This window comes from Hippocampus zosterae, chromosome 3, assembly GCF_025434085.1.
Source record: "Hippocampus zosterae strain Florida chromosome 3, ASM2543408v3, whole genome shotgun sequence".
In the NCBI taxonomy this organism is placed as follows: Eukaryota; Metazoa; Chordata; class Actinopteri; order Syngnathiformes; family Syngnathidae; genus Hippocampus; species Hippocampus zosterae.
In genome coordinates, this window is record NC_067453.1 from 30,388,384 (window position 1) to 30,416,332 (window position 27,949).

The window sequence follows — 27,949 nt, forward strand, 5'->3', positions numbered from 1 at the left end:
CCAATCGAAAGATGGCGCTTGTTTATAAATAGCCCTCCAATATGGCCGCCGGGAGTGCATTGTGGGTAATTGCTAAAAGGACGGAGCCCTCCATTGTGGGGTGGATGGCAACCGCATGTCCACCACGTCGTCCGTCACCCCCTATGTTGGCCAGTGCACTGGCGGAGCTAAAGGGGGGGGGGGGCGGGCGGGCATGGCCCCCCCCACCCCCACCCCCTCCTCTGAAATATGCTCAGACCATCCCAAGTGCCAGGCCAGATCGTTTACTTGAGGTATTTTTCTGGGATTTTATCCCCCCCCCCCCCCCCCCACACGCATTTCCGCCCGCTCTGAATCATTTCGCAGCCCGGCGTCTGGCCCGCCTGCCCCCTCCCGTCCAGCTCATCTTCAATAATTGATGGCCTTTTTATGCATATGCTTATTCCAGACAGTAAAAAAAAAAAAAATGTTGCTACGGCAACCACAAAATTCCTCACTGGAGCTTCTTCACGATGTCTCCGTCGTGTCGGGCGCCATCTTGGCTCAAAAGCACCCCTGGCGCATTTTGCTCACGTCATCTGCACTTGCTAAAGTCCCGAGCGAGTGCGTCAGAGTGGGGGTAGGGAGGGGGGGGGGTCACAAAATGAGGGAGACACGATGCCGGTCGACGCCCCGTGCGAGCATCGCGCTGACGGACGGGAGCTGATGTCAACCTCGCCCATTTTGCACCCGTGGGAGTGGCCGCCATCATAAATCAATATTCGCATCATAATCATAAATCAATATTCGCATCATAATTGGCAAGCTGCTTCCAAAAAAAAAACTCCTAAACTCCCGACTCCTAAAAGACGGGGATCCATCCGTCATGTGAACCGCCGAATCCTCATGAGGGCGGCGGGCGTGTCGGAGCCCGTCGGGTGGGTGCGCCCCCAATTGGTCGCCATTGCACATTGCACTTCCTGTTTCCCTCGGAAGGCCGCCGCGAATTTTGGGCAAGCGGCGTGCTCACTGGAATCGGGCGTGTTGAAAACGGGCGAGAAGAATGACTCTTGAGGGATGAGGCGCTCGGCCGACGGCGATTGGAGGCAGGTGCGCCGCCGGAGGGACACGCCCACCGCCCCCCATCGAGCCGGCGACACCTTGCAATTTGAGAACCGGCAGGCAGACGAGCCGGACTTGCGATCAGTTGCGGACGCCGCCGCCTCGGTTTCGGTGCAGGTGAGCGCAAACGAGGGTGGGGGGTCGGGGGGGCGGGGGGGGGGGGGGTTGTTCCGGCTTTTGACCACGGGGGAGGGCTCTAAGGACCGAACTGTGCCGAGGTGGTGCCTGCATCTTCAAAGCCAAAGGGGAGTTTGGAGTTTCGCCCCCAACACCCCCCACCCCCACCCACCACCCCCCTCCCGCTCCCAGACACACAAGCTGACTCAGAGTGCAAAAGCCTCTCAGAAGCTGCCGCGCGGACCACCGCAGAAGATGCTCCAGTCTGGCTGAGCGAGAACCACGTCAAGTCGGAGGGCCGCGACCCGGTGCGACGCGGCCCCGCTGTTTCCAGCGCTCCTGCTGCCGTGTGACTATCTTGGGCCTGCCTTGTTTTTTTTTTTTTTTTGGTTTTTAAATTGGGACATCGGGCAGAAATAAATAGCCCCGCTCCCCCTGTTGGGAGGCAAATGAATGGAAAGGACTGGCGGGGGATTTCCCCCTTGGGCTGCCTCCACGCCAATGGATCCGCGCGCAACTCGTAAGGCGGCCGCTTCGGCTTCGTATCGGCCCAAATAATTGCACGTTGTTTTCCGAGCGAGACGTCGTCTCAGTCGGACCTTTGCCCCGCTCGTCCAAAAGTCGCACGTGAGTCGCTCTCCTCTCACCCGCCGCCCGGGTGGCCCGCCGAGGCTTCGCTAACCGAAGTGCTACCGCCGTGTTTTGCAGTTCTCGGGGTGGGAGGATGCGCTCCGCCGTGCTGCTTCGTCACTGGAGTCTGGCCGTCTTCTTGCTGTGCTCGCCGGTCGCGCCTTACGGGAGGACGGCGGACGCGCTCGGGGGCAGAATGTGAGTAGTGCGGAGCGATTCATGGCGCCCGAGGGCCGTCACTCGCCTTGTTTCGCTCGCTCTCGCTCTCGCTCTCGCTCTCTTTTGGTTGATGTGTCAAAAATGGGAATCGGAGTGGCTCCCGATCGAGCAGAAACATTCTCGGGCGGGTTTTCGTGGCTTTTGCTGCCCTCTGCTGTTCGGAGCGGAACTTGACCGCCAAGACTTGCCGCGCTGGGAAGCGACTACCGTGATCCCTCGCTATTTCGCGGTTCGTTTATCGCGGATTTTTTTCAAAAATATTCATTAAATAAAAAAAAGAGAAAAAAATAATCAAGTCCGCAAAACAACAGCGAGTCACATCGAGCAAGATATGCAGTACTACATGTATACTGTGTTGACTGTATATTGTTATTTATACACTAACCTAACTTAGCCATGTTTACATCTATTAGCATATGAAGTCATGTGAATGACTACAAAATTTACTTCTACATTCTTGTAAATATTTGTTATCCTCATACACATGTACATGTACCTATACGGGGGGGGGGGGCGCTCGCTACTTCAGGGATTTTAGTTTATCGCGGTCGGTTTTGGTCCCCATTAACCACCATAAACAAGGACAAAATAGAAAATCTCTCCTTGTTTTGAAGAAGGGGTTTTCAAAATAGGCTACGACAAATGGCGAGGCGAGACATGAGAAACTTCACTTTGGGGTTTCGACCTGGAGCGGGAGACCGAATCTCCGCCTGCGACCGTTCGGTCCTCGTCGACGTCGAGTTAATAACGTCGCCCTCTGCCGGCAGGCGGCGCTCGGTGAGCCACGCCCAGCTGATGCACGACAAAGGCCGCAGCATGCAGGAGCTGAAGCGTCGCCTGTGGCTGCAGGAGCTCCTGGAGGAGGTCCACACGGCCGAGGAGCGGCCGGTGACGGGCGGCGGCGGCGGAGGCGGCGGCGCTTCGCCCGACTTCAGCGGCAACGACCTCCGCCAGAAGCCCCCCGAGGCCACCAAGGACCTGCCCCACAGGTTGGGGCCGGAGCGCGAAGGCCCCGTGCTGCCGCAGGAGACCCACAAGGCGTCGGCCTACAAAGACCAGCCGCTCAAGGTGGCCACCAAGAGGAAAAAAAAGGCCAGGCTGGGCCGGCGCAGGGAAGGCGACAGGAAGCGCAGGAGGAGCCGCGCCGTCCCGACTCCGGACTGACCTGACGCCGGAGGCCCCCGCAGTGACCCGCCATGGGCCCCCATTTCGGCCCGAAAGATGATCCTGAGATCCCCTCGGGCGGGGGTCATGCCTGTTCAGTACTTACGATGTCACGTTGCGTCTTTGCAACAAATCCCAACACGTATGTTCTGTTTGAATCATTTTGATGTTTAACGCGGGACGCACAATTAGCAAAAATACCCGATTTGCATATGTGTCCCGCCTTCCAAGCCGTGGCGAGGAAAGCGATATTGATGAGAGCAAAAGTGGGGAACGTCATTCGGCATTTGGGTGTGTTGGGAATGCCTCTTTTCTCATTTTGTGGGAAAAGAGTCCAAGGGTGCGTTTGGTCAGGTGAAGGTCCCAAGACTCCCATCGCGGACTCCACCTGCAAGACACAAAGCAGGGCCCCCCTCCCGGGCGGCTCGGCTTTTCGATGACAATTTGGCTTTGTTTTTTATTTTTGGGTGTGTGGGGGGGTGTGGGGTGTCGTTTTCTGGCCAGCAACACCTGGCGCTTCCATATTTATTTGGAGCGGCTTCACAAACTGTCGACTGAATCCATCGGCCATAATTTATTTCATCTTGAAAGTGTCTATTTATTTGGTGAATGTATTGTGGCGCTGCTGACTGAATCCCATCATGCACTTTAGCTTATGCCATGTTCTTTTGTGGTCCATGATCTTGTCTCCACGGTCCTGCTTTCTTTCTTTCATTCATTCATTCTTTTTTTTTTTGTCGGCCCCCCCCCCCAAAACGTTTCTCCCGGATGTAATTTATTGGATGCCTCGTCAACCCACTCTCATGGCGCCGCAGTTTATTTTTATAGAACGCAGCCGTTTTCATGTTCTTTGACTTGCACTGAGAGCTTCATGTACATGTGTGCAGTTATTATCAAGCATTAAATATGTACTCCGAAGGACTTTCTTGTGCTTTTCGTCTGCGGCTACCGGTTTCGAAAAAGTCCGTTTCAGCCGCCGTTGTACTTAGAGATCATTTCTTCCGACATTATGAACGGTAGGAAACTGGAAATGGCTTCTCGGGCGTTTCGGTTCCGACAGGCCGGAAGTCTACCGGAAGTGACGTACATTCGACAACTTTTTGAACCATAATCTTTATTGATCAAGTTCAATTTTAAATCACGGAAAACTCAACGAACAAGTTAATTATCAGTGGCGTTCCGTCAGGGCCAGCAAGACCTTCTCTGCTGGTCTAAACATTCTCAGAAAAGTAAATTGAATCAATTTACTTTTCTGAGAATAACATTAATTTAATGTGTTATTTTATTTTCATAAATATGTCAACAACACGATTCTCTGTATTCTTTACGTCACATTATTTCCACTTAGTCGACTGGTTTATTTTAAATAACATGGAAAGCCACTCGATAAATAACTTCTTTATTATGCTAGCGTTTTTAACCAATCCTATTTCAGCTAGCTTGTGTCAAGTCAACTAAACTTGCTGGGGGCCTTCAGATTAAACAGAGCAGGTCCCTCCCCGTGCGCTGTAAAGGAACGGATACAGTCATCTTGCAATAGCCAATCAGATCACGAGTCTGCCCCGACCTTACGTCGACGCCGGACGTGCGCGTTCGGTGATTGGATGAGCGCCTGCTAGAGGGAGCTGTTGCTGCATTTTCACCCAAAATGGCCGAAGGAGAAGACGTCGATCTGGTTCCAGGACTACTTTCCACACAATTTTCAAGACGGACCTTCCACTGGATTGTCCAATTTTAGTTGTTTTACCAAGACGGCAAGGAAACTTCAGACCACGGCCGGGCACTTACAAGCTACGGTGCGTTTTAAAACATTTGGGGGCACTCGCGTAGAAGTACAGCTCAGTGAACTGGCACTACATTGGTGAGTAAACGAATTTTATTTGACATTTCTTCTTATTATTTTATTTCGTTTTGCGTTGTTGTTTTCTTTGCTCCTGAAGCTGAAAACAGGGAGGGGGGCGGACGGGGGGAAGGCCTCACGCTCGGCTGCATTCGGTTTCGCCATTAGATGACGCGCCATCGTAAAACGCTGATAAAGGACGAAAAATCAATCAAATGCCAGAATGAGGAGGCAAGAAATAAAAATGACAATCAATGAAGGGCTCTGGAGGGAGTGTGTGTGTGGGTGTGTGTGGGTGTGTGTGTGTGTGTTTCACCCGAACACAAACCTGCTCCAGCCAACTTTGACTGGCAAATCAATGTGCGCACCATTCAAACATTTAATAATGTTCCCTGGTACCGCAGCAGACAGAGCGTCCATAGTTACAACCATTACTTTAGGCTTTATAAACTCAAGGTGTCAAAGGTCATCTACAATTGTCGTGATGAGAGAAAATTGGTAAAAAAAATAAAACGTACAAAATGTTTGTAGTTTATCTGTTCTCTTATTACACAGTGTATACAGTTTACGTTGAAAAAAATGCTTTTTTTAAAAAGTCGTTTTCCAGACTCGGAACGGATTTTTAAAAAATACATTGATTATAATGGGAAACATGGTTTTGGTTTTCAAACGGCCTTCTGGAATGGATTATGGTCCAAAACCGAGGTTTGACTGTATATATACATTCATTCATTCATCTTCCGAGCCGCTTAATCCTCAGCAGGGTCGCGGGGGTGCCGGAGCCTATCACAGCCGTCTTCAGGCAGTAGGCGGGGGACACCCTGAACCGGTTGCCAGCCAATCGCAGGGCACACAGAGACCAACAACCATCCGCGCTCACACTCAAACCGAGGGACAATTTAGAGTGTTCAATCAGCCTGCCATGCATGTTTTTGGAATGTGGGAGGAAACCGGAGCACCCGGAGAAAACCCACGCAGGCCCGGGGAGAACATGCAAACTCCACACAGGGAGGCCGGAGCTGGAATCGAACCCGGTACCTCTGCACTGTGAAGCCCACGTGCTAACCACTGGACTACCGGGCCGCCCTGTATATATATATATGAGAATATTCGATAAAGTGTTGGAGGGGCTCAACACAAAGAAGAATGAGAAGGAGGTGGTTTGTCCTTCCACCCCTCCCAGCGGCTGCTCTTTGGCCCTTTCCCCTCTCAAGTCACTCAAGCGGAATGAACGGGAGCCGAGTGATGTTTGCTCGTGCGCATTTTGAGCAATCACACGCGGAGCCGCGGCTGGTGAGGAGAAGCCGCCGCCTTGCCGGGTCGACGAGGACACGTCGAGACAATTTGTCAACAAAATGCGGCTTTCCGTTACGGGATGATGATGAAAAGGTGAGTGTTGTTTTTAATATTGTCAGCCAAAGTCCTGTTAGCTTTCTGTCCCCCCGGCCCCTCAAAAAAAAAAAACAAATGTGGGGTTCTAATCTAAAAAAGTTTCCCAAAATGTTCCTGTCTGACTCAGGAAGCTAACGAGACAGAAGGCGCTGGAATATTTCGCTCCGATTTCGACTCATTGATCATGTCAGTGGACGGTGCGGCGTGCTGAACCGTGGTTAGAGATGTAAATGCATCGGGTGAGGCGGGTGGGAAGAGTCGGTCCAGAATGGGGGGGGGGGGGGGGGGGGGGTAGCGGCAAAACACGGGTTTAGCCGCCGCGTGACGTACGTCCCGCATTTTGAACCGGCGGCCGGTCGCCCGATCCTGGCGTACGGCGCCAGGGCTCGGTCGGGTGGAGCCGCATCGCCGGCCGCTTTCTTGCCGTCACGACATCCACTGGATTTATCCTCCTCGCCCCCCCAGGTGGCCTCTGGCGCAGGAACGCACAAACCAAGACTTGCTCCAGTCTCACGCAGCTCTCCGAGACCGAGACCAGGTTTTTAGGAATCGAGATCCAGTCGAGACCGAGACGGAGACAAGCCGAGACTGCAGCAAAACCAAGACCGGGACCAGATCGAGGCAGGTGAAAAGAAATCCGTCGCAACGCCGCTTGAGGTTATTACATGCGTCGATCGGTGCTGGTCCGGAGCAATCTTGACGGAAAAACACGAATCCAAGACCGAGACCTTCGAAATGCAGTCTTGAGACCAAGACTGCTCTTTTGTTTCTCAACCCTACGCAGAGGTTGGACTGGATTTTCATTTCTGGGAGGGAACAGGAACGCAAGCATTTTATTTCCCCAATCAGGCTCCGGCACCTGAAAGGATCCCGGCATCGATTGCTTCAGATCATTGGGAACGGTCCACGGGGGGTGTCCCTCTGAAAGGCCATGGGCGTTGCCAACACCTACACTGTGGTGTTCGCCTGCACGTGCGGCGTGATCCTGGGCGTGGGCCTGGGGGCCAACCTGCTGGTCTTCTCCTTGTTCGCCAAGTCCAAGTCGCTGCGCAAGAACCAGCTGGACCTCCTGCTGCTCAGCATGTCGCTCGCCGACTTCCTCACCCTGCTGCTCATCCCCTTCACCCTGCACTCGGCCGTCAGCCACTCGTGGCCCACGGACGAGGTGTCCTGCAAGGTCTACCAGTTCCTGCTGGCCTTCGGCCTGGCGGCCAGCACCTACTCGCTGTGCGCCGTGTCGGCGGCTCGCGCCATGATCATCACCAACCCCTACCGGCCTCCGGCCGCCGACCTGGTGGTGGGCATGTTCGCGCTGGTCTGGGCCCTGAGCTTCGTCATCAGTCTGCCCCTGCGCATGTTCGCCACCAAGGAGAGCCTTGGCCCCGGCCTGGACGGCTTCACCTTCTGCCTGCCCACCATCCAGGAGCACCACTACCAAGTGGTCCTGAGCCAGTTTGTGCTCCTCTACTTCATCCCCATGCTGGTCATCGCCTTCAACTACGTCCGCCTGGCTCTGTTTCTCCGCAAGAGTCCGGCCATGTCGGCGTCGGGCGCCCGCAACACGCGGCGGGCCTCGCTGATGGTGTTCCTGGCCGCCGCCACCTTCTCGGCCTGCTGGCTGCCCGGCTACGTCCTGGAGCTCTGCGTCTACCTGGGCCTCTACCGCCACGGGGGCGCCTGGGAGATCTTCTACTTCACCTGCACGGTCCTGCAATACCTGCACCCGTGCGTCAACCCCGTGCTCTACGTGCTGCTGGCCAAGCGCCACCGCCGCGGGACGGCGGCCCGGCTCTTCGGACGCCACCGCAACAGAGTGCGGCCGCAGGTCACCAGTCTCTCGGCGGACAGTTTTTAGACCCGGTCTTTGGAACTTTTATTTGCCGCTCCTTCAACCGCTGGACGGTTCGGAGGCAAGGACCTATTTTGCCGAGTCGCTCCACCGGATGTAAAGAGACGAGTAGGATTGGGAAAGTGTTTTTGCAAAAGTCTGCACACCTTATCACCGGGGGTGTGAATATCGACTGCTACTTTCCAACCCTCTCACGGGTTAGCGTAGCACCCCCGTGACAAACAGCGGTTCACTGTCCTGCCTTTTCAATTTAGATGAGTGACACAACCTTTCTAATTTTAGATGGATGCTAAGCTAACAGTCCGCCGTCGAACAGCGAGGCCGCGGCAATTTGCGTATTGCAACCTTCCTACCCGTCAAGTCACGGCTGCGTCGCTCGACGGCAAGCAAAGCAAACAAATCATTGCCGCTGCTAACTGGCTCCAAATTGAAAGTCACCGCTGTCAAATATAACCGAGGCCGACGCGCAAAATGTCAAGCGAAGTCTGCGGCTTCCCCGCGAGACCACATTCTTGACACGCCGCTCCCGGAGCGAGTGGCAGAAAAATAGTTGCGGCCACACGTGCCGCCGCTGCCGCGAACTGGTCGCGCCGCCGCGTGTGGCCGCTTTATTTATAGGACTCCCTCAAAGTCGCTGCCTCGGGGACGGCGTCGGGTTACAGCGCCGCGGAAAGCCGAAAATACAACACGCAGCGTCGGACCGGCCAAATCCCTCCTTTTGGAAAGAGTGTCCATGTTCAGCGCCCGGGTCACGGAGCGCAATTGCGACCGCATGACGTCTTAGCTGCTGAATGCGAGATGTGCACCTCGGACTTCGGCTGAAACTGTTCGGGCAAAAATCACACAGCTGGGACTCTTACCGGTCAACTCTGAAATTTGGCTGCTACACTGGTGGAGTTAGCAGGGGGGGGCAGGGGGGGGCACTCAAAAACACACACACACTGTATCTGCGACTGCCTCCCCTTTCTCCGGTGAGCACTTTGAAGCCGTCAGACTTTGGAGTCAGACAATCCTCCATTCAGCGTCCCCAGTTGCTCCCGAATGCCGCCGCCCGCCTCCTTCACTGGAGCTCATAGGAGGAGGGAGCGCCTCACTCCGACTCTCTTTGTTTTCCATTTATCTTGAAATGGCCCGGCCCCACCTTACCCCCCACCCCACCCCCGCCCCCCCTTGCCCAATAAACGTTGGTCAAGGCCCCTTGCTGGCCATCTTTCAAACTCGTCATTTTCATTCTTTGGCTTTGGACTCCGCATGAGACCCGATTTTGAGTTGGTTGATTTTGATTTTGATTTTGTGCTTTCTACTGTCTGTAATGTTCGTTTCTTGTTTGTTGTCTGAATTCGTTTTGCTCCGCGCACAGCACGTTGTTATGCCGCGCGGGTGTTTTCTAGTGCGCTCAAAATACACTTGAGTAAAAGCGAGATGGTAAAAATAGCATCGGACGAGGTCAAAAGTAACCATCCGCAAACGCAACCTTGCCCGTCTCTGGTCCTCCCTCCCCCCCCCCAGGCACGTATCAAGCGCGACATCATCCGCTAAAACCGGCCGAGGCTTCATCGAAGCCTGGAAGGCTAATCCGGGAGGCCGGGCGTGTGACCAGGATATGGCCAAGGAAGCCCGCCCCCTCTCAGACGGGACGCCTCGTTAGCCGACAGCGTCAAAGTGGGGGTTGGGGGGTGGGGGGGCTCGACCGAAGCGATGACAGCACGCTAAAAGTGGCAAAGAAGTGACACCGCTGGGTAATATTGTGTTCCAACAAGACTGGGGGTGTCCTGCATCGAGAAGCGCTCGCATTGTATACGTCGCGTCATTCCGTGCGCGTCTACACGTATGGAAGCCTGCAGGGAAATGCGCGCCTGCAGCAAAGCCGACACGCGCCATACAAAGTAACATGGCTCGTTCTATACAGGGGATAAAGAATGCATCTATTTGTCTGCATGTGTTGCTGCACTTTTTCCGCTTCAATAGCTTTCCGTTTCAAGTCGATGCTAACTTTGTTAGCCCGTCCGTGACGTTTCGCGCTCTTTGGAGCAACTCCACCGAGTGATCGGAAGCAGAGCGACGTCGTCGTTTCATTTCAGTCAAAGTCCTCATGAAATAAATAAAAGTATCACATGGAATGAGCGTGTGACCGAGGGCCCTCAATTTAACACGCCTGCCGCGCGGCGGATTCCGAATCGCGTGTCCGTGCCGGGGCTTGTTTGTTTTTTTGGTTTCCTCGGGGACGGAGGCTCAACGTGAGCCAGACGCTCCCGTTGCGCTCGCTGGCATCATCACTCGCGCACTTGAGCGCCTCTTGTTCTGTCGCCTTGCGGTTGGAGTTAGCATACGCGCGCACACGCGCGGCCTATTGGACTCTTAAGATGTGTGATGACATGAAAAGAATCGAGATGGCTTTCCGAATGACTGACTGACTGACTGCCCTCGCGCGACTGCCCTCGCCGATCCAGCAACCGGTCAGGGACAAACTTTTAGCCGTCAACGGCCCCGGGCTTCCCGAAGAAGACGCCGTGGCCCCCCTTGCGTCTCGAGTATCCGCCGAGCCAGCATTTTCCACCGCCGCAGTTGACGCCTGGCGGCGTTTTAGCTTCTTTTGGCCACATTAAATATAAGCTGAGCGTGGCGCTGGCGACGCTCCCGTTTCTTCAAGTGTGAGCGAGGGGACACCGGCGGGTTCCCCCTCGCGACAGGAATAGCAGCGTGATTTCATGAATGAGGGGCTGGCGATTGGAGAGGAGCTCATTTGTCACGGGGGGGTCCGGACAAACCCGAACGGGAAACGGGCGGCTGCGGAGTGGACGCAGGGTCGGTCAAAAGAGTCTGGAAAGCGGCGGCCTCCGCGTCGACCGCAGTGAAGCGTCGGAGGGACGGCAGCGCAGGTGGCCGGCGTCATCCGGTCTTCCGACTCGGGGAGGGCCGCGCGCTTTAAAATGCTGCGAACGCGATAGCCGCCTCCGGCCATTGGCGCGGCTCGTGCGAGGGGCGGATCTGTCCGACGCGGCCGGGCGGGCTTTAATCCGACGGGAGGACCGCGCGGATCCGACGGCGCGGCGCCGCGGCGACGGGCTCCTTTCCGCCGGGGGACCTGACGGGACCCGCCGCGATCCGCATGAGAAAGGACGCTTGAGAGGTGACCCTGGGAAGGGGTGAAAAGATGACGGCGCTGCCCGAGGAGAACCGCGAGCGGACCGTGGCGGTCGCCCCCTTAGCGGCGGATGAGCCGCAGGAGCAGGAACGCAGCGAGCGGGTGGTCATCAACGTCTCGGGCCTGCGCTTCGAGACCCAACTGAAGACGCTGTCGCGCTTCCCCGCCACCCTCCTGGGGGATCCCCGCAAACGCATGCGCTTCTTCGACCCGCTGAGGAACGAGTACTTCTTCGACAGGAACAGGGCCAGCTTCGACGCCATCTTGTACTACTACCAGTCCGGGGGGAGGCTACGCCGACCGGCGAGCGTCCCCGTGGATATTTTCCTGGAGGAGATCAAGTTCTACGAATTTGACGAGGAGACGGTGGAGCTTTTCCGAGACGACGAGGGTCTGACGAGGGAGGAGGAGCGAGCGCTGCCCAACAACCAGTTCCAGAGGCAGCTCTGGCTCCTGTTTGAGTATCCCGAAAGCTCCGGACCCGCTCGGATCATCGCCATCGTCTCGGTGATGGTGATCCTGATCTCCATTATCATTTTTTGCTTGGAGACCTTGCCCGAGTTCCGGGAGGTCCCGGCGTCTGCGACGTTGGCGGCGCAGGAGCCCCGCGCCAACGGCAGCACTCACGGGAAGGCGCGCAGCCCCTTCACGGACCCCTTCTTCATGGTGGAAACGCTCTGCGTGGTGTGGTTCTCCTTCGAGTTCACCATGAGGTTCCTGTCCTGCCCCAGCAAGGCGGCCTTCTTCAAGAACATCATGAACATCATCGACGTGGTGGCCATCGCGCCCTACTTCATCACGCTGGGGCTGGACTTGGCCGAGCACCAGGGCGGCAGCCAGCAGGCCGCCTCGCTGGCCATCCTGCGGGTCATCCGCCTGGTCCGGGTTTTTCGCATTTTTAAGCTCTCCAGACACTCCAAGGGTCTTCAGATCCTCGGGCAGACCCTCCACGCCAGCCTCCGGGAACTGGGCCTCTTGATTTTCTTCCTGATCATCGGCGTGGTCCTCTTCTCCAGTTCCGTGTATTTCGCCGAAGCCGAGGACCCCGAATCGGGCTTCTCCAGCATCCCCGACGCCTTCTGGTGGGCGGTGGTGACCATGACCACGGTGGGCTACGGGGACATGTGCCCCAGCACCATGGGGGGCAAGTTTGTGGGGTCCTTGTGCGCCATCGCCGGCGTGCTCACCATCGCTCTGCCGGTGCCCGTCATCGTCTCCAACTTCAACTACTTCTACCACCGGGAGAAGGACGAGGAGGATCGGCCGCAGTACGTGCACGTGACCTGCGGACAGCCGCAGACCTCGTCCGCCGACTTTGTTTCCCTCCAAAGCGAGCGCTCGCAGTCCAATAGCGAGTCCTACCAGGAGGACGACCGGGAGAGCCTGACCCGGATCCAGATCTACTGACCGACGTCTGACGGCAACGGGTGAGTCGCTCACCCGCATAAAAAAGCAAACCCTTGCGTACGTGCGGCTCGGCGTTCGGTCGGCGGCCATTTTGAAAACCAAAAACCCCTCAACTAGCTGCGGCACGTTAACCTCAGTATTCCGCCGTTTCGCGATTGGTTGGTCAGAGGGAGACGAGTTCCATGAGTAGCCGAGTACAGTTCAGAGTCTGCAGCTGTGCATGTTTTTGTTTTGAAATGTTGTTCAGCGATCCTCTGCGGCACCGTTGCGGGCCGCTTTCTGCCCCGTTTGCACAGTATAGAATCGATGTTTTGCGTTGCGTTTGGCCCGGTCCACTTGCCCGTGACCCCAAACGAGGACAAGCGCCACAGGAGTCAACACCGGCCCGGTCCTTTATATAGACAGGGGGGATGGTGGGGGGGCATCGGCGCTCGTTTGTCTCCCGACATGTGCCATTCGGGCCGTCGTCTGCCTTCCGTTCACAGTCAGCTGGGATAGGCTCCCCGCGACCCTGTTCCGGATAAGCCCTGTTGACAAAGGATGGATGGATGGATGGATGGATGGATGGATGGATGGATGGATGGATGGATGGATGGATGGATGGATGGATGGATGGAGAGAGAGAGAGATGCAAGTTTGAACATTATGTGTGGAGTCGATCCAAATAGAAAACAAGAACTGACTTGACGCTTGATTGTGTGCCACGACGGGTCTGGACTGCAGGCGTCCGTGTACCTTTCGGGATGAACGCCGCCTGCACGGCTGCGTGCGTTGCCGTCGACCGTGACGTGGCCCCGTACCAGTACTGGTGTTGGCTTTCGAACTATGCGCCCAGAACCGTTTGGACACCTCCCCCCACCCCCCCCCCCAAAAAAAGTGTAGGCTATGTCAGCTGACAAGCTCATTTGTTTGTGTGTTTGTTCTTACAGGCAAAGATGCTGAAGCTTGCCACTTTCTTGTGATCCATCGAGATGTCTCACGAGGAGAACAATCGGACAAATTTGCCGAAATGGATGATAAAAAAAAAACTGTGGGGTGGGGGCTGAAAGATTGTTGTAAATATTTTCTACTTTTTGGCGCAACTTGCCTTCACGCGGGGCAAGAAGGTTCGGTGCACGCTGCGGAGGATGGCCGTTGTAAATGTCTTGGTACATAGTATTTATTTTTTTTAGCCTGTACGTGAACTTAATTTAATCTTTTTTTTAATAAATAAATGCTTGGGCATGAGGGACATCATGTTGGCGCGTGTGTCCAATCAGCCTTCGGCGTTCTGTGTGTTGCCGTGTTCAAACCCTCTGCCCGGGTCCTTCACAAGCAAATGCGCAGGCCCAAGTAACACAAAGTCAATTAGCAGATGAGGAAAGTGACGTCAACAAAAAGCTCCCCCCCCCCCAAAAAAAAAATCGATTCTGCCCACGAGCTTGTTCTGAGCGGTACCGTTTGAAAAGCAAGACATCCTGCCATCTAGCGGGAGAGCCTGGAATTGCTCCCCGTGCAGCTCCACTTCAGGGCGCGAGTGGCCCCAAATTGGGGGAGGGCCAATCCACTTTGAAATGGCATCGGAAGCGACGTTCCGTCCCGGCACGTTTTTTTTTTTGCCACCCATTTTCGTCGAGGCTTTTTGCGCTGAGTCAGCAGGACACCCCCCCCCCCCCCCCCACATGAACGCGCGGGGTCGCCTTTGTGTGCTGCAGCGCCTGCTGGCGCCGCGATGCATGTGCAACGGCGCACACACACACACGGACTGAGAACTTGTGCTCATGTTGCTTTTGAGAGTCGCTCTGCATTGCGTCGAAAGCTCCAACTCCCCCCCCCCCTCCCTCTCTCCCTTCCTCTCCCCCCTCCCATCCGCATCCATCCATCCGCGCGTCCACTTGCGTGTAAAAACGCCGCAGAGGAAACGCGGGGCTCGTCTTTCGCCCTGTTTTCATCCTCCGCCAATCCCCCCCCCCCCTCCCTCCCCCATCCCCCCCGCCCGCCCCCGAGCCGTGGATGGGATTCTGCTCACTCGCTGGCTTTCCTCCGGTTTCTGCTGATGTCTCGATAACGTCAAGGGCTGGCGTATGGCTCCTTTAATGTAGCAGCTTCCCCCCCCCCCACACCACCCCCCGAACACACACACACACACCCAACACCACCCGCTTCCATCCTACACGTCCCCCCCCCCTCCCTCCCCTTTCGAAAGCCGCCACATCTCCTCCCGCAGTGCACCGTGAGGGAGCTGCAGCCTGCCTCCTCCTCCTCCGGCGGCGTCCCGACAGCCATGTGATGCTTCGCTTTGTTCCTTTCTTCTTCTTCTTCTTCTTCTTCTTCTTGTCGTTCTTCTTGTTGTTGTTTTCCGCCGCCATCCCTCGACCGGACGGGAGCTGACAAAGCCAAACGCTTCACATGGGTGCTTGGACCAGAGCGAAAGACGACGCGTGGGAGAGCAGCACCTCATCCGCCAACGTCAGCCGGAGGTAAGACGCCGGCCGGGCTCAAGTCGCGGACCCCCCACCCCCGAAGGTTTTGCCTGCGCGCCGACAAAAACAACCGCGCAAACCGACGGGATGCGTCAAAAAAAAAACCCCAACAACTGCCCTTTGAGTGGCGTCGTGCCTCCGAGCTGCTGCGGTGACGACGCGAGCCGAGTGACGGCGACACTTTGGGAAAAGCTGCGCGCGTGCACGCGGAGGCGCCGAGCTAATTGAGCCTGAGCGAAGGAAGTCAATAAATGTCGAAAATGCTGAGCAGGCAGATATCTTTCTGCGTTCCCTGTTTGATCCCATTATCCCCCCCCCCCCCCGCCCCTGCCCCCCCCCTCTCTCTCTCCCTCTCTTTCAGCGGTGTTGGAGAGCGGCAATGGTCAAGTCAGCGAGAACCGCAGTGGAGCCGCACTGAGGCAAATTCAGCCAAGCAGCCCCTCGCGCGCCGGGGGTGGGGGGCCGCCGCAAGCACTTTAAGGGGAGCGGGAAGCCCAGAAGGTTCTCATCGGCCCCCGACGCCTGCGAGCCGTTAACCCCCCCCCCCTCAAAAAAAAAAAATCCTAATCCTAACTATGACGGTGGTCTCGGGGGACAACGCGGACGAGTCCTCGGCGGCGGCGGCGGGCCACCCCCAGGACACCTACCGGCCCCCCGAGCACGAGGAGCACGAGTGCTGCGAGAGGGTGGTGATCAACATCGCCGGGCTGCGCTTCGAGACGCAGCTCAAGACCCTGTCCCAGTTCCCGGAGACCCTGCTGGGCGACCCCAAGAAGCGCATGCGCTACTTCGACCCCCTGCGCAACGAGTACTTCTTCGACCGCAACCGGCCCAGCTTCGACGCCATCCTCTACTACTACCAGTCCGGGGGCCGGCTGCGGAGGCCCGTCAACGTGCCCCTGGACATGTTCTCGGAGGAGATCAAGTTCTACGAGCTGGGGGCGGACGCCATGGAGCGCTTCCGCGAGGACGAGGGCTTCATCCGCGAGGAGGAGCGGCCCCTGCCCGACAAGGAGTTCCAGCGGCAGATCTGGCTCCTCTTCGAGCACCCGGAGAGCTCGGGGCCGGCCCGCGGCATCGCCATCGTCTCGGTCACCGTCATCCTGGTCTCCATCGTCATCTTCTGCCTGGAGACGCTGCCGCAGCTCAAGGAGGAGCCGGCGGGCCGGCCGGCCGAGGGCGCCGTCAACGGCACGGCCCCCGCCCGCCGCAAGCCCGGCGTCCTGGCCGACCCCTTCTTCGTGGTGGAGACCCTGTGTATCATCTGGTTCTCCTTCGAACTGATGGTGCGCTTCCTGGCGTGCCCCAGCAAGCCGGCCTTCTTCCGCAACATGATGAACACCATCGACATCGTGGCCATCATCCCCTACTTCATCACGCTGGGCACGGAGCTGGCCGAGGACCCCGACGCCGAGGGGGTGGGCGAGCAGGCCACCTCGCTGGCCATCCTCAGGGTGATCCGTCTGGTGCGGGTCTTTCGCATCTTCAAGCTGTCGCGCCACTCCAAGGGCCTGCAGATCCTGGGCCAGACCCTCAAGGCCAGCATGCGCGAGCTGGGCCTGCTCATCTTCTTCCTCTTCATCGGCGTCATCCTCTTCTCCAGCGCCGTCTACTTCGCCGAGGCCGAGGAGAAGGAGTCCTACTTCACCAGCATCCCCGACGCCTTCTGGTGGGCGGTGGTCTCCATGACCACGGTGGGCTACGGCGACATGGTGCCGGTCACCATCGGGGGCAAGATCGTGGGCTCGCTGTGCGCCATCGCCGGCGTGCTGACCATCGCTCTGCCGGTGCCCGTCATCGTCTCCAACTTCAACTACTTCTACCACCGCGAGACCGAGGGCGAGGAGCAGGCCCAGCTGCTCAACGTCAGCGAGCCCGAGCTGCCGTCCGACGCCGACCTCGGCCGCCGCGGCTCCTCGCCGCTCTGCAAGTCCGACTACGTGGAGATCCGCGGCGGCGGCGGCGAGCTCAACAACAGCATCGACAACTTCCGCGAGGCCAACCTCAGAACTGGCAACTGCGTCAACGGCAACAAGCTGCTCACCGACGTTTAGGCGCCCGGGAGAAGCTTGGAGTAGACCCCGCTTTAGATGTTAGGCTCATCCATTCCGCTACCCCTCCCCCCGAACCGAAGAAGCATGGCGTACGCCGCTCGGCGCTAGGATGCGGAGCGTACTCTGGTCTCATCGGGCGATGCCACGCATGGAATACGGAGAACCCTGGCGGCGGAAAGGATCCGGGTCGCTCCCGCTCCGCTTTCTCGACCAAAAGCACCTCCGCCGAGCCGGATGCGGAAAAGATGGCCGCCGGGATCGCCCGCTTTCCGCACGTCTTGGGAAAGGTTCCGCCGTAGCATGAGAAAAGCCAACCCGCCTTCCCGCTCGACGGAACTCGGGCCGCGTATTTAATGCATGACGCGAGTAAGCGGCTCGTCGCAACTCAGGCGCTCCGCAGTGTCCTTTTTTTTTTCGGTCAGGGAAGCGTCGCGCCGTATCCGAAGCCAGCTTAGCCACTTTAACCGGTCCCGGTCGGCGTTTTTGAACCGTGGCGTAGGCGGGAAGGGCGCAGCGCATGAGCCCGAGTCCCGCTCGGGCCAGAACCTCGGCTTCATCTTTCCGCGCATCAGGTTAGCTTTTGGGGACGACGCGCGCGCTCGGAATCCTTCGCACAGGAGTCGCTAGTGCCTTTAATTGCGTGCGCCAGGGGCGGCGGAGGCCGCCGGAGCTCATCCGCCGTCGGGAGGGAAAGGAGACTGAAACGGCTATTGGCTCGGTGACGAGTGAAAAGGGAAGACTTGCAAGGTCGCCGCCATCGTTCCTTCATGCCCGCTTGCTTTTGCTTTCCCGCTTGCCTTCGTTGGCTCGCTGGCTGGCGTTTGTGCTGCGGCCAATCCAAACAGGGTCTCTACCTCAGTCAGGTCCTCGCCAACTTGCTCTCCCTCCCTCCTTCCTTCAGGTACTTCCCCTTTGCCGCCTTCCATCTGTCCTTCTTTTTTCCTTTGCTTTCTTTCTCAGCTTCCTTCCGTCTCTCCTTCTTTTCTTGGATCGCACTCCCTCCCTTCTGTGACTTTGTTCTTCACTACCTTCCTTCCTTCCCTCCCTCCTTCCTTTCTTCCTTCATTGCTTCTTTCTCTCACTCCTTCCATCACTCATCACTTCCTTCTTTCTCCCTCCCTTCCTTCCTTCATCCTTTTGTCCTTCCTTCCCTCCTTCCTTGTTTCCTTCCTTCCCTTCTTCCTCTTCTCCTAGCGTGTTTCCTTCCTTCCTTCCTTTCTTCCTTCCCACCCCCCTCGACCCCTCTCCTTCCTTCCTTCAGTCCTTTCTTTCTCTCCCACCTTCCTTCCCGCCTTCCTCTTCTCCTTTTGTGTTTCCTTCCTTCCTTCCTTCCTTGTTTCCTTCCTTCCCTCCTTCCTCTTCTCCTTTCGTGTTTCCTTCCTTCCTTCCTTCCTTCCTTCCTTCCTTCCTTCCTTCCTTCCTTCCTTCCTTCCTTCCTTCCTTCCTTCCCACCCCCTCCACCCCTCTCCTTCCTTCCTTCAGTCCTTTCTTTCTCTCCCACCTCCCTTCCCTTCCTTCCTTGTTTCCTTCCTTCCCTCCTTCCTCTTCTCCTTGCGTGTTTCCTTCTTTCCTTCCTTCCTTTCTTCCTTCCCACTCTCCTTCCTTCCTTCAGTCCTTTCTTTCTCTCCCACCTTCTTTGCCTTCCTTCCTTCTGTCCCTCCTTCCCTCCGTCCTCTTCTCCTTGCACGTTTCCTTCTTTATTTCCTTCCTTTCTTCCTTCCCACCCCTCTCCTTCCTTCCTTCAGTCCTTTCTTTCTCTCCCACCTTCCTTCCCTCCTTCCTCTTCTCCTTGCGTGTTTCCTTCTTTCCTTCCTTCCTTTCTTCCTTCCCACTCTCCTTCCTTCCTTCAGTCCTTTCTTTCTCTCCCACCTTCTTTCCTTCCCTCCTTCCTCTTCTCCTTTCGTGTTTCTTTCCTTCCTTCCTTCATTCCTTCCTTCCTTCCTTTCTTCCTTCCCACCCCCTCCACCCCTCTCCTTCCTTCCTTCAGTCCTTTCTTTCTCTCCCACCTCCCTTCCCTTCCTTCCTTCCCTTCCTTCCCTCCTTCCTCTTCTCCTTGCGTGTTTCCTTCTTTCCTTCCTTCCTTCCTTCAGTCCTTTCTTTCTCTCCCACCTCCCTTCGCATATCGCTTCCTTCCCTCCCTTCTCGCTTCCTTCGGCATCTCCTCCTTTCCTTCCTTCAGCCATAACTCTGCAAACTCTGCAGTCGTGCAATATTGAACGCGAGCGTCCCAAAGTATCATGGCCTTCACACGAGCACTTAAGGAGGGAAAAAAAGTCCAAAAGTGAAAGCAGCACCGCCTCCTCCTCCTCCCCCCGCTGCATTGCTTTTTCTTTGTTTTTGTCCCGGACGCAAGGCACAATCTGAACGTTGATTTGGAGACGGATGACTCTGACTCTCCATCCTGAGGAACTCTTTCCGACGTTTGTCGGACTGTGTGTGACACACGCGCACACAAGCGCACACATTTGCACGCGCACGCACACACGCACACACACGCGCACGATGGCTTGACATCCTTCACCGAAGCTCTCGGGGCATTAAAGTGCACACCAGAGTGCGCACTTTGCACACGCTTTTGATTTTGGCCTGTATACTTTGTCATTTTGAGGAATGAGCTTCTTTTTCCCTCCTCATCGCTTTTCTCCAGCCCTTCAATTTGCCATTTTTCGCTTTTTTTTTCGGGTGGGGGGTGGAGGGGGGGATTTTGTACTTTTGTAGCTCTGCTTTTGAACCGTTGCAGATCCGACTCACGGCGGCGGCGGCGGCGAGGCTGGAACTTCACGCCATGAACATCATCAATTGGGGCAAAATTCTTTTGGGGTCAAATTTGGGGTCACGTACGCATCGTTGAATGTTCCGATTCTTTTCAATTTGAGCCGCGCTTCCCGGTGGACTTCCAAACTGGGCCGAGCTTGAACTTGGCGGCGTCAGAGCCCCCCCCCCCCAGCCAAAAATACGCTCAGATGAGTCAATGAGTTTGGATCAAAGACATTGAATGGAATGCCTTCTCTTTTCAAATGCGTTTCGCTGGACTTTGACTTTGCACACTTTTTTCATTGAAAATGGCCGCCGGGTTGTTATTTGGGCGCGCCGCACTCGTTCCATGAATGATGTGTTTCTTTCTTTGCACATCATCTGTATTTCTCCCACATCTTGCCTGCTCTTGTTTTATTTGATACCTTTTGTGATATTCATGAAATTAGGGGAATGTTAAAAGATTTTTTTTACAGCATTCTTCTGTCAATCTCCCCCCCCCCCAATTTAGAAAGAGCGGTGGAACGGTGAGCCACCGGTTAGCACGACCACCCCACAGGGCAGAGGTGCGAGGTTCGATTCCGGCTCCGGCCTCCCCCCCCGTGTGAAGTTGGCATGTTCCGGCCGTGCCTGCGTGGGTTTTCTCCGGGTACTCGGCTTTTCTCCCGCGTTCCGAAAACATGCACGGCAGGCTGATTAAACACTCCAAACGGTCCCTCGGTGTGATTGTGAGCGCGGATGGGCTGGCGACCGGTTCAGGGTGTCCCCTGCCTACTAGCCCGAAGGCACCTGGGATAAGCTCCGGCGCGCCCCCGTGACCTTTATGAGCATAAAGCCGATCGGAGAACGCATGGATGGATGGATGGATGGTGTGTGTGTGTGTGTGTGTGGGGGGGGGGGGTGAGAGAGAGATCAATCAAAACAGCTGGATTGCTGCAGTTTTCTTTGAAGGTCTTGCTCCAGGATGCCATTTAGAGTTCAAGGCCTTTTTTTTTCAGTATTGTCAGCCGGATACAGTTTTGGGCTTCCAGCTGTATCGCCAACCTTTGCACTGTATCGCTGACTCGGACGCGGTCAACCTTGCACAAGTGGCAACGGAGCGACCGCTCCTTCTTGCCCCCCCCCCCCTTCGGCGGCGGACCTTTGAATGGTGCTATGCGTCCACCTCCCCTCAACAAAACATGCACTCGGAACAGCAATAGCTTGTGTCTCCGATGTTGTACTTGACTGTGCGTGTGCGTGCGTGTAAAATAGGTTGAAAGCAGTCAAACGTGGCTGCAAAATCACCGATTTGCAAAATCACGGACGCGTTTTGCCCGGAGAGTTGAGCCACCGAGAGCCGGATTTCAACTTTCATGGCTGCAAACGAATCTCGGAGTGAGCACTGCTTTGTTTTTTTGTTTTTTTCTCAGTTTGACATTTCGGCCCACAAGTGGAGCACAGAAAGGCTCGTTTAAAGCAGCTGAAAGAAGAAAAACGGGCCGAGTCTTTGAACCTCGCCTATTTCGTGGCCGCCCGGAGTGCCCCCCCCCCCCCCTTCATTTCACCGCTCCCTCGCTGACGTGCGATGGTGAACTGGCGAAAACGCACACGGGGCTTCGACAAAATTAAGCTAGCTCTTATTAGCACTGTTAGCAAGGCGCCGTTAGCCACCGCCGCGACCTCGCTATCGGGACTTTTTGGGAACAGGAAGGCGACCGCCATAGCGCTATAAGATGAAGTTTCCTTTTTTGGAATGTACTATCAATTCAAAATCCAAACCAGGCAATAAATGTATCAAGCAGAGACGTCGCGGATTCTGTGTGGCCTCTGAATTGTCTCAGCTAAGTTTACTTTGGTTTTGGCGGTAGGGGGCTGGGGGGGTGATTTTCGGAAGATGGAGACTGTCGTCTTATCAAGTCAGGCAGGCACACGTGAGTCCAGCTGTCGTGTTAATGCGGATAACTTTTATTGAGCTTTCCCGAAGCGTTTATTCTCTCCACTCCAGTCACTCTCTCGTCTCCCGCTCTCGACGCACACTCATGACGTAGTCGCCCCGCGACTCTATCGTCAAGCTGTACACAATTACACCACAGAGACGACGCCAGCACACTTCCAGAAAAGTCGGTGCTCTCGCCCGCCTTCTGTTTTTTTGTTTTTTAAATTGCTTGTAGTTGCTCTCGCCAATTTCATCCACCTTCTGAAAGAGACGAAGATTGAAGTCAATCAAGACTATAAAACTATTGGATGAAAGTAAGACTTTGAGGCGAGGGTACATCATCGGTGGGTGCTCAGGCAAATTTCAACTTTCGACACGAGCGTAATGACTCAGGCGGACAGCAGAGGGGGCCATTGAATCGTATATTCTCACTGCAAAAGGCACTTTTCTGCTTGACATGCTTTTTTGGGGGGGGGGGGGGGGGGGGGGGGGGGGTTAAAAAAAAGATCCGTTTTCTCCGCTTTGTCGTCAGAAAGCCGTGTTTTGGGCAACACCAAGCCGTGTTCTATGTCAGGTGAGTTAACATCTTCCCTCAGAAGGCCGTTCCCACAGTAAAACCAAACAAGTGTTTCATCATCACATCCAAATCTTGTACCCAGAAATGGACGAATAACTCGTTTTGAAATCAGTCAACTATTTCTTTGTTGCTTGTACGAGTGAGTGTAAAGAAGCTAACAAAAGGATTGCAATATCTCGTTTCTTTCACGTGACAATTTGACATTTTGCTACATTTTGTCGGAAGGGTCATGGAAGTTGTCACGCACAATTTGCTTTCGCCGGCCACATCAAATGACGCGGAGGGCCTGATCTGACACCAGTGCTTGTGTGGAACTATTGCGGTGGGGGGGGGGTGACTTTTAAACGCATATTTTCACCATTCAGATCCCTCAACTCGACTTTGAACAATGGGCAATCTGATTGGAATTTCCCTTAAAATGGGGACGCCCCCCCCCCGAAAAAAACGACCTTACAATAATGGCACACGAGTCTGAAGATGGCATTCGTGCTGTGACTAAAACCGCGAGTACAGTACTTCAAATTACGGGCGCGAATGATGTCTCGCTATGGCTTTGTGAGTCCTGAACTACAACTCCCATGAGCCTCCGCGAACCCGGAAGCGCGGAGCATTTGACGCGTTTCGCAGAGTTAGCGTGGAAGCAGCTGGCGGCCTCTCGAGAGGAACTCCAATTGCGTCTTGACGTACCGGCATGCTTTGCTTCACGCTTTCCTTTTAAAACTTGCGTTTCGGCGAGCCGCCATGGGCACCGTTGGCGCCATTCTTTTGGTTTTTGTCGGATGTTGTAGCAACGTGGTTTCTCTCGAGCTGCTTGTGAGGTTAGTGCCACGCACACGACTTGCTGCACTTTCGACAATGCACTGCAGCCCAAAAGCGAATCGTTCCAACGGTGTGCTGCGCGCGGTACCTCCATTTTCGATCCGATCAATGACGTCATTGATCAATCGGTAATTTGTGACATGACAAGCGATCATTTGGGGTTTTTTTGCATAAAAACTCAACTATCCGGCGATCCGAGTCCTCCCGTCGGGTCATTCCCTCAAAGTCGGAACAGGGTCACGTTGACCACCGGGTTACCCTTAGCCCAGCTTTTTGCTTTTTGGTTTTGACTCCCCAGGGAGTTTCCAGGATGCGGCAACATCGTCACGTTCGCGCAGTTTGTGTTCATCGCGTTGGAGGGATTCATCTTCGAGGCGCGTTTGGGCACCAAGAAGCCCGCCATCCCCATCGGGTGAGCCTCTCCAAACCGTTGCCGGCCGGCGTGCGTCGCAGTTGGCGTGACGTCGTCTTTCCCCGCCCCCCCTCGCCAGCAACTATGTGATCATGGTGACCATGTTCTTCACGGTCAGCGTGATCAACAACTACGCTCTCAACTTCAACATTGCCATGCCGCTCCACATGATCTTCAGATCGGTAAGAAAAATGCGCGAGACCTTGCGGCTCCAGTTTCTGCGGCGAATCACGGCGGAGACATTTCGGACCAGTCGTGATTATGATCGATCCGATATGGCTTCAGAGTTGAAAAATCAATTCTGTGGAGTTTGATTTTGATGCCGCTTCAAACTCCAAAAGTGCAGTTGTTTGTTTTTTTCCTCCGTAATCCTCCATTCGGCATCCCCAGCGGCTCCACAATGCCGCCGCTCACCTCTTGACCGGCACTCGCGCATCACTCCTCCTCCGGCGGCTCTTCTGCTTCCTCGCTGGCTCCTGATTTTGGAGTTGTTTTGAAAAATCGCTTATTGGTTTTCAAATCTTGGAATAACCTGGCCCCGCCTTCCCTCAACGGGATTAATCGATCGTCCGACAGCTTCGATTGATTTCTGGACCTGCCCGCTAGCTAGTTTAACAGTAGCGCGATGAAAGTCAAGTTGAGCTTTTTGACGTATTCCAATGGAGCGGCATCGAAGCAAGCGCTTTCAATTCTGATGCGGGGGTGTGGGGGCCGCGCGGGGGGGTCGTTGCAGGGCTCTCTCATCGCCAACATGGTTCTGGGCATCGTCCTCCTGAAGAAAAGGTGGGCGCCCCTCACGCTTTCCTCCCTCGCGCTTGCCTCGCAGAATCTTTGAGGGGGGGGGATCTCGGTTTTTGCTCTCTCCGCAGGTATTCGCCCAGCAAATATTTGTCCATCGCCTTGGTCTCCGCCGGCATCTTCATCTGCACCGTCATGTCCGCCAAGCAAGTGGTGAGTCGGCCGACGCGGCGGGAGCGTCGCAGTGCCTTTGCCGACTTTTTTTTTGTCTTGCGTTTGTGCAGAATGTGGCCGACGAGGGCCGGGAGGAGCGAGGCCTCTACGCCTTCGCGCGTTGGCTCGTCGGTGAGATCGCCCGCCACGCGACTCCAAACAAATGTCCAGCCGTACCTTTGACTTCACTTTGCGCTTTGTTCCGCGACCGAGCTCGCGTTTTCGCCGTTTGTTTGTGTCAAATCGCGATATGGGCCGGCCTTCCGGCGTTTGTCCCGCCCACCCACCCGACCGACGAATCGGATCGTCCCTTTGTCCATCCAGGAATCGGCATGTTGACCTTTGCTCTGATCGCGTCGGCGCGCATGGGAATTTTCCAGGAGACGCTCTACAAGAAGTACGGCAAGCACTCCAAAGAGGCGCTTTTTTATAACGTGAGTACTCTGGGACCGCCTTCCTTGCTCTCGCCCCCCCCCTTTTTTTTTTTAATCCGCGTGCGTGTGTCCCTTGCAGCACTTCCTGCCTCTGCCGGGCTTCCTGCTCCTCTCCACGGACATCTACAACCACTGCGTCCTCTTCAGTCAGAGCAGTGAGTGGCGCACACCCGCCGCCGGCATGGCTTTCAGACGCTTTTCGAGTCGTCGGCATTTCATTTACATTTTATCCTCATTCATTCATTCATTCATTCATGAATGAATGAATGAATTTATCCTGAATCAGTTGCCAGCACACACAGACCGCATGCACACTCACACTCGGGGACAATTTGGAGTGTTCCATCCGCCTGCCGTGCATGTTTTTGGCACGCGGGAGGAAACCCGATTACCCGGAGAAAAGCCACGCGGGCACCGGGAGAACATGCAAACACCACACGGGAAGCATTCAAGCATCCGCCGCCTTCCCACGCAGCAAACATCGGCGCGTGCAAAACACACCGTAGCTTCTTATCTCGTCTGCTTGCTTGATGCTACTGCGCGGGCTAGCTGAAATGAGCGTAGGTTTGATGCTAAAGCTTCTTAGCGACTGCCATTTCATGTCCGGGGTTTTCTGACGCGGCTTTTGCCGACGTCTTCCCTCGGCAGCGCCGGTGCTGGTTCCGCTGGTCCGACTGAACGTTCCGGTCATGTGGCTCTACCTCCTGGTCAACGTGGTCACGCAGTATCCTTTTCTCGCCGTGCCTGCCGCCCGCTTTTCCCGCCGGTTGTCCCGTCTGCCTTCCTTTAACCGCCGGCGCTCAGGTACGTGTGCATCCGCGGCGTGTTCATCCTGACCACCGAGTGCGCCTCGCTCACCGTCACCCTGGTGGTGACGCTGAGAAAGTTCCTCAGCCTCATCTTCTCCATCGCGTACTTCCAAAACCCCTTCACGGCGTGGCACTGGGCGGGCACGGCCGTGGTCTTCGCCGGCACGCTGCTCTACACCGAGGTTTGGAGCGGAATCACTGCGGCCGGGAAGAAGGACGAGTGACGGCGTGGACGGGGAACGCTTTTACATTTTTTTTTGCTGGCCGCTCTTAAAACCGGCGGCGACTACAAGTCGTTTGTTGCTGTACCTGGGCATGGTTTTTGGTTTTTTGTTCTTCTTCAGGTTTCTCTACTTGGCTTGAGTATTTATTTTTAGGACCACATTTTACTCTTTACTTTTTTTTTTTTTTTAACCCTGTACCAACTTATAAAAACATGGTATTGTGTGTAATTAGTCATACAATTGCAAAGTTGCTTTTGTATCTTTAGAGTACTTTTTTTTAACGGTATGTCTATCTGCCTTGGTTCTTTCTCGGACAGCTGTTTTGAACCATAATTTTTGTTGTTGTTGTTGTTAGTGGTTCTCACCAAAGTAAACGACACCATGTTTTAAAAAAACGGCATTTTTGTTCTACGCTATGACTCATTGACCGCAACATGAGGACTACTTAAGTGAAACAGTCCTGTTGTTGATCTAGTTTGCAGCCAAAGGGAAGCACCGCGAAAAGAAGAGAATTGACTTTGGGGACTAAATTAAAACTCCGATGTGTGAATGTAGCTCGATGCTTCTTGGCCTGAGCGATCACCGCCGATAGGAGCTGACGGTTCAAATTGTGGAATTCGCATCCACGCCAGATAGCTCAGGTTGGCCGAGATATACTGTAGCTTTTCGCATCTTTCAATGAATCTCGCCACTTGTGATTTGTGGTCATGATGTTCAAAATGTAATAAAAGCACATCCTTTGGGAGCATAAATTCGGGGTTTTCCCTCAATGAATTGGGGCGGAAAGGCAAAGACGCCAAAGGACCAATCGGGAGCCGCGAGATCGAGTGACTTGCCCTCCGGACCAATAGCAGCCACTATTTAAGTTACTTCCTTGTCACTACGGGCGGGAAGGCCAAACACCAATAAGAAAGTACGATGTTGGGTCGTTCGCAGGAGTCTCGACCAATGGGAGCCAACGTTACTCTTCTTCGGCGTTGTGAGGGGAGGGGCAGCTGGCCTGGGTTGTTTTGAAAAAAATAAAAATTAAAAACATTTTCGCCGTGACAGTCGTTCTGATTCAAGTCGCCGGTGTGGATTCCATCACTCACGGAGCTCCCCACGGTGACGTGCAAGGCGGAAGCGTTACTTTGGTGGAGCGCATTCGGTTGAGCGGACGAGCCATTTTTTTAAATGGTACAAAGTTCTTGTGCTATTCGCAGATTGTTTTTGTAGTTAACGATGGAAGCTGAAATTCATTTAAAAACTACGTTTAAAAAACCCATTTACGTTTTAAAATGAATACCTGGAGAAAGGCTCCACTACTGTTTCACAGCAAACAATTTCATATCCAGGAAAGTAGCGATACCTTGACTCGCGAGTGGCCAAAGTTCTGCTGATGGAAATGCTCCCAGATATTGCGGTCATCGTGACCCTTTGACGCAGCGACGCACACAAACAACCGAGGACAAATACTCAGCGACTCCGGAATTCTTCTGATGCTTTGTGACTTACTCTTCTCACACGCCAACTGGGAAAAGGAACGCGGGAGTCGGATGTGGTCGCGGGGCGGCAGGTGCCAAGCAGCGACTCACGGCGGAGGCATCTCAGCCGGCAGTTTTTAGCATTCCTCAGCCGTGACTGCGAAGCGGCCTTGCAATCCCGCACGTCCGGCCTGTCGACCCGGCGCTCGGGCTGCTGCGCGCGCTTCCC

General features: G+C 55.2%; 5 protein-coding genes and 1 long non-coding RNA gene across 6 annotated transcripts; all 6 read left to right on the top strand.

The window, feature by feature from the left end:
• The first annotated feature begins 1,896 nt into the window (after positions 1-1,896).
• Positions 1,897-3,438, top strand: LOC127597550 (parathyroid hormone-related protein-like). Its single transcript, XM_052060655.1, has 2 exons — positions 1,897-2,025; positions 2,814-3,438. The coding sequence occupies exons 1-2, from the start codon at positions 1,922-1,924 to the stop codon at positions 3,208-3,210; spliced, it is 501 nt and encodes a 166-aa protein (XP_051916615.1). The 5' UTR covers positions 1,897-1,921; the 3' UTR covers positions 3,211-3,438.
• Positions 3,439-7,269: 3,831 nt separating this feature from the next.
• On the top strand, positions 7,270-8,377 carry LOC127597547 (galanin receptor 2a-like). Its single transcript, XM_052060652.1, has one exon. It carries the CDS (start codon positions 7,374-7,376, stop codon positions 8,295-8,297), a length of 924 nt encoding a protein of 307 aa, XP_051916612.1. The 5' UTR covers positions 7,270-7,373; the 3' UTR covers positions 8,298-8,377.
• A 2,405-nt stretch (positions 8,378-10,782) lies between these two features.
• LOC127597533 (shaker-related potassium channel tsha2-like) lies at positions 10,783-13,857 on the top strand. The gene is made up of 2 exons (XM_052060631.1): positions 10,783-12,863; positions 13,773-13,857. Exon 1 carries the CDS (start codon positions 11,446-11,448, stop codon positions 12,841-12,843), a length of 1,398 nt encoding a protein of 465 aa, XP_051916591.1. The 5' UTR covers positions 10,783-11,445; the 3' UTR covers positions 12,844-12,863; positions 13,773-13,857.
• Positions 13,858-14,820: 963 nt separating this feature from the next.
• Positions 14,821-15,729, top strand: LOC127597556 (uncharacterized). Its single transcript, XR_007961671.1, has 2 exons — positions 14,821-15,302; positions 15,667-15,729. It is a non-coding gene; the product is annotated as an uncharacterized LOC127597556 (long non-coding RNA).
• Positions 15,730-15,832: 103 nt separating this feature from the next.
• On the top strand, positions 15,833-18,528 carry LOC127597532 (potassium voltage-gated channel subfamily A member 1-like). Its single transcript, XM_052060630.1, has one exon. It carries the CDS (start codon positions 15,881-15,883, stop codon positions 17,357-17,359), a length of 1,479 nt encoding a protein of 492 aa, XP_051916590.1. The 5' UTR covers positions 15,833-15,880; the 3' UTR covers positions 17,360-18,528.
• A 4,740-nt stretch (positions 18,529-23,268) lies between these two features.
• Positions 23,269-26,652, top strand: LOC127597545 (UDP-xylose and UDP-N-acetylglucosamine transporter-like). The gene is made up of 10 exons (XM_052060650.1): positions 23,269-23,426; positions 23,726-23,839; positions 23,919-24,021; positions 24,573-24,622; positions 24,709-24,790; positions 24,862-24,922; positions 25,115-25,224; positions 25,304-25,379; positions 25,873-25,948; positions 26,029-26,652. The coding sequence occupies exons 1-10, from the start codon at positions 23,350-23,352 to the stop codon at positions 26,255-26,257; spliced, it is 978 nt and encodes a 325-aa protein (XP_051916610.1). The 5' UTR covers positions 23,269-23,349; the 3' UTR covers positions 26,258-26,652.
• The last annotated feature ends 1,297 nt before the right edge of the window (positions 26,653-27,949 follow it).

Excerpts from the sequence above, each read along its gene's own strand:
- LOC127597533 (XM_052060631.1), top strand. The coding sequence starts at position 11,446 with ATGACGGCGCTGCCCGAGGAGAACCGCGAGCGGACCGTGGCGGTCGCC.
- LOC127597547 (XM_052060652.1), top strand. The coding sequence starts at position 7,374 with ATGGGCGTTGCCAACACCTACACTGTGGTGTTCGCCTGCACGTGCGGC.
- LOC127597550 (XM_052060655.1), top strand. The coding sequence starts at position 1,922 with ATGCGCTCCGCCGTGCTGCTTCGTCACTGGAGTCTGGCCGTCTTCTTG. Across the intron at positions 2,026-2,813 it reads GACGCGCTCGGGGGCAGAAT|GCGGCGCTCGGTGAGCCACG; the intron begins GTGAGTAGTGCG and ends CTCTGCCGGCAG.
- LOC127597532 (XM_052060630.1), top strand. The coding sequence starts at position 15,881 with ATGACGGTGGTCTCGGGGGACAACGCGGACGAGTCCTCGGCGGCGGCG.
- LOC127597545 (XM_052060650.1), top strand. The coding sequence starts at position 23,350 with ATGGGCACCGTTGGCGCCATTCTTTTGGTTTTTGTCGGATGTTGTAGC. Across the intron at positions 24,022-24,572 it reads TCCACATGATCTTCAGATCG|GGCTCTCTCATCGCCAACAT; the intron begins GTAAGAAAAATG and ends GGGTCGTTGCAG. Across the intron at positions 24,791-24,861 it reads TCATGTCCGCCAAGCAAGTG|AATGTGGCCGACGAGGGCCG; the intron begins GTGAGTCGGCCG and ends GCGTTTGTGCAG.